This window comes from Austrofundulus limnaeus, unplaced genomic scaffold, assembly GCF_001266775.1.
Source record: "Austrofundulus limnaeus strain Quisiro unplaced genomic scaffold, Austrofundulus_limnaeus-1.0 Scaffold616, whole genome shotgun sequence".
Lineage (NCBI taxonomy): Eukaryota > Metazoa > Chordata > Actinopteri > Cyprinodontiformes > Rivulidae > Austrofundulus > Austrofundulus limnaeus.
In genome coordinates this window covers 56,663-60,745 of record NW_013953018.1, presented here as the reverse complement: position 1 = coordinate 60,745, position 4,083 = coordinate 56,663, and the positions used below count along the sequence as shown (strand labels likewise).

The following is a 4,083-nucleotide window of genomic DNA, read 5'->3' as shown; positions in this document are numbered from 1 at the left end:
ACACTGAACGGGATGGGACAGAAGCGGAAGGCGGTTCTTAAAGAGAAAGAGGTCAATTTCAAGGCGTTTATAAGAGGAAGTGATGAGAAGATAAATTCATTTTCTATTCAAACATAAAAACAGCATTTTAATAACAACTAAAGGTGACATAGATACTTTATTATGGTATAGTATTTAAATGTATGCCTGAGAAACACATAATATTGGCCCTTTAAAATACAATTTATTTGAAGAATTTTGAGATTTATTCAGCTTTTAAAACACACTGCTATTATTATGAACATAACCGTATGAAACAAGAAAATAAGTAAAAACAACCCTAGAGGAACTGCTCCGAAGTCACCGACTGAACAAATTTTTCTTTTTCTGACTCATTTCAACCCAGATGTCATCAGATTATAAACAGAGTCTCACCTGCAGAATGCTCACCACCTTCTTGGCCAGAAAAGGACCTGGGTTGGACGCTTGAGACATTCCCACTCCGGTGTAGTCGGCTAAGATGACGATACCGTTCACCTGCGTCTCCTCCGGCTGGATCAGCTTCTCCAGAGTCAGATAAATGGCTCTCACATTGTCCACAAACGGATAATCATTTGGTTTCCATTTGCCTGTAAAAACAAAAAGGCACATCACCTGCTGAAAAACCTCCAGGTCCAACTGAAGGACGTCACAACCAAACATCAAACCTGGATTATGGAAATGTGAATTCTGCAGAAAGACTCGCACCTGGCCGGAGAAACAGGATGTACCTTCCTCTGGGGTCTGGCCGTGGTAGGACCGTGAGGAAGCCCAGGTCCAGCACATGTCTGACGGTGGACGGCTTCAGGTCCTGGAACACTTCGGGCCAGGCCTTCCGCCCCGCGTGATAATTGAGCAGCAGCTGCAGGGCGCGGTCGTAGTCAAACTTCCTGGCCCGCAGGAAGCGGAGGAGGAAGGCATCGTCCAATCGGGTTCTGAGATTAGGATGTTCCTGAGGAGCGGACGAAACAAAAGAATCTGTGATGAAAAATGTCCACAAATATGAAAGAAAAACAAAGATCTGCTTATTTTTAGTACATTAAGATTTGGTTCAAGAGATCTGAATGATTTTAAAAACTATTCAAGTTGAGATTAAACAGCTTCCAAAGAATATGAAATATATCATATTCTTTGTAAGTTGTTTCATACACACACACACACACACACACACACACACACACACACACACACACACACACACACACACACACACACACACACACACACACACACACACACACACACACACACTTATTCTTTGGAAGCTGTTTCATATATCAAATGACAAAAAAACCTATTTAGATGTTTTGTTGTTTGGATGAACTCAACTCACTTAGAACCATACTGAGACAGAACTACACTGTTCAACAAATGATCAAATATGAATATAAAATGGATTAAATGACAACATGACAACTAAAACAGATTAAAAATAAATAATAAGGTCATAATAAGGCTGGAATTTGTCAGTATGGAAAATAAAAATAACGACAATTTAAGGTTATTTTTGTTTTGTGTAAAGGACTAGCTGTGCTATAGTTTTTAAAATATCAACCTTTATATATATAATGAAATTATATAAAGACAAAAACACTTGTCAGTGTTAATAAGCTTCAGGAGTTTTATCAAATGTTGACTTATGAACTTCACATTATGAGGCTTGGTATGTTGAAAAATTCCTGTTTATGAACTTTCTTATTGCCAAATGTACCTGAACATTAAAATCTACCTACTAGTAATAACACAGGCAAACAAAAATGTATTTATATTTTCCCCATATAAAGAGGTTCCAGAAATATTCTTTGAGAAGAATTCACTGTGGTGTTAAAAGCTGCACACTTTGTAAATCAATCATTTACAGTAAGTCTTATGTTATTTTATTTATTCATCAAACATCAAATTAACTGTGGTTATAAAAAGTTAAACATGAACCAACACCCTCATAACACAAGGCCAGAAACTCTGCAGTATAAACAGTGTACAGATATTTTATTTTTTATCCAAATTCAGCCCTTTTCTAATTAGTTGCTCCACATACACAACAAAATATTGACATGATTATTGTGGAAACACAAATCCTGACCTTCAGAATCATGTCTCTCAGAGCTTGGACATCACGCAGACGCCACTCCGGCTTCTCCTGAAGCTCCTCTCGAGCCTTGGCCTCCAGGTCTGGGGTCAGGGTGCAGGAGTAGATGGGTGGAGGGGGTCCAGGGAACCAGCAGTGGTCTGCAGCAGCTGCCCGATCCGCTGGAGGACGACCCAGACTGATAGACTCATACTGATAGGCCATGGACTGACTGGGAAGAGCTGTTTCAAAAGAAAAAAGCAACACATTAAAATAAAAACAACACAAACAAGCCTGTAAAACACAAATACAGAGTCAGGATCAGATCWGATCTGGACCACATAGTGATCAAAATATTTAAAAGCTTCAGTTTTACGAGTTAAATGTGAAGATTTGACTCAAGACTGTCCAATTTACTCAAAAACAATTATTTAATTATGTTTTGTAAAATAAAAACACATAAAATCCAGAAAAAGTAAAACAGTTCAACTAGAAACTCAGTTACACACTGTCAGTTTTCATAAACTTATTTATTTTTATTTAAATAAAGCTTTACTTGATGCCCATGATATCTCTAATTGTTTGATATAACAGCGTAAACAYTGTGTTCATTTTATGAGTCAGAGCTTCAGACAACAGAACCTATGCGACAGAACCGGGTCAGAAGAACCAAAACGCCAGCGGGTTTTAATACCTGCTTCAACAACAGCACATTAATCACATGAACACGAGCTACAGACGGGAAAAGTCAAAGAAAACTTCAGCAGCGACGTTTTATTTACAAAGTACAGCATTAAAATCACAACCGACCTGTCTGCAAAGTCCTTGTTCCGGATAGAAAAGTTGRTGCTCTCTCATTGGTACATATGTACCACGTGATTCACGTGTCGGTTCCCTTTAAGGTTTAGGCTGCTTTCAAGTACAATCGAAAAGAAGCCCATTCTGTTGTGTTACATCAATAAATCACCCACATTAAGACACATTTCTCTTAATAAGACCTTTTATTTCTTCAATTATTTAACCATAACTMACTAACTAACTCGTATTTTGGTATAGGAGTAAACTGAACGTCGTGGCTGTTTCTTCGTGTTGGTCCGATTTCAATTGAACTATTCACGAGCCTTGTCCACCTGTACACTTTACATCGGTAGAGGGCAGAATTTACCCGTGTGTGCCTGAACTTTAGCGCTGTCCTCCATCTTAATGATATTCTGAAAAGGGATGAAGAAAATCATACGTTTAAAATGTTATTTTGTAATGGCCCTTATGTAAAACAAACAAAAAAAAAACCCCATTGAAACAGAAGGATAACAGATAAGGACTAGGCCTGACTTGTTAAGCAGTCAATCAAACTGATACAAGTTTTCATATTTATCTGAAAGAATGTCATATGAGAAGATAAATTATTCTTATTTAGCAAACCACCTTTTCGACCTTCACTGTGTTTTATATGGTAAGCAAAAAAAAGTTTGCAATTTTGAAAGTCTGTTTTAAATTTCACAAATCTACAATAAAATACAGCGGGTAAATTAAGTATTGAACACGAGTTTCTGATACTTTATTAGTGAATGCAAACACCTGGATTCTGTTTCAGCACTTAAGTCTTTACCAGACTCAGATCTGAAATCTGTTCAAATAGATTAAAGATGTTAAATGTATTTGACAACTATTTATTTACAACCACTGATGCTATTCACATTCTAATATTTTAATATTTAGTGGAAAATATTGCTTTTTTTATTTGTTAGCTCAGCTGGAGCCATGTCTGGTGACCCTCTGTCTTTCTGGGTTCCTTCCACTTTTTCACACTCGAGCCACCAAGAAGAGAAGGAGGAACATGCAGAGACACGAGCAGCTCAGCAGACTGCAGAAGAACAGGATGGAGCAGGATGGTGTGGACATTGTTGACTCAGCTGTGGTACTTGCTGATGAATAACAAAATGACAACTACATATACAGTACAAGAACACAACTAAACGTTTATAACATAAAAAGTG

At 37.5% G+C, this 4,083-nt stretch overlaps 1 protein-coding gene across 2 annotated transcripts in view; it reads right to left on the bottom strand.

Annotated features, from left to right (window-relative positions):
- ttpal (tocopherol (alpha) transfer protein-like) overlaps nt 1-2,927 on the bottom strand; it is an 11,687-nt gene extending 8,760 nt beyond the window's left edge. The window contains exons 1-4 of one of the 2 annotated variants that reach the window (XM_014027106.1): nt 2,897-2,927; nt 2,102-2,328; nt 727-970; nt 415-608 (exon numbers count right to left, since the gene is read on the bottom strand). In XM_014027106.1, the coding sequence (XP_013882560.1) occupies nt 415-608; nt 727-970; nt 2,102-2,311 (648 nt within the window). In that variant the 5' untranslated portion in view covers nt 2,312-2,328; nt 2,897-2,927. Of the gene's footprint in view, nt 1-414; nt 609-726; nt 971-2,101; nt 2,329-2,780; nt 2,835-2,896 lie in introns of those variants that run through there. The other variant, XM_014027108.1, reaches the window with a different exon arrangement.
- Between the last annotated feature and the right edge of the window lie 1,156 nt (nt 2,928-4,083).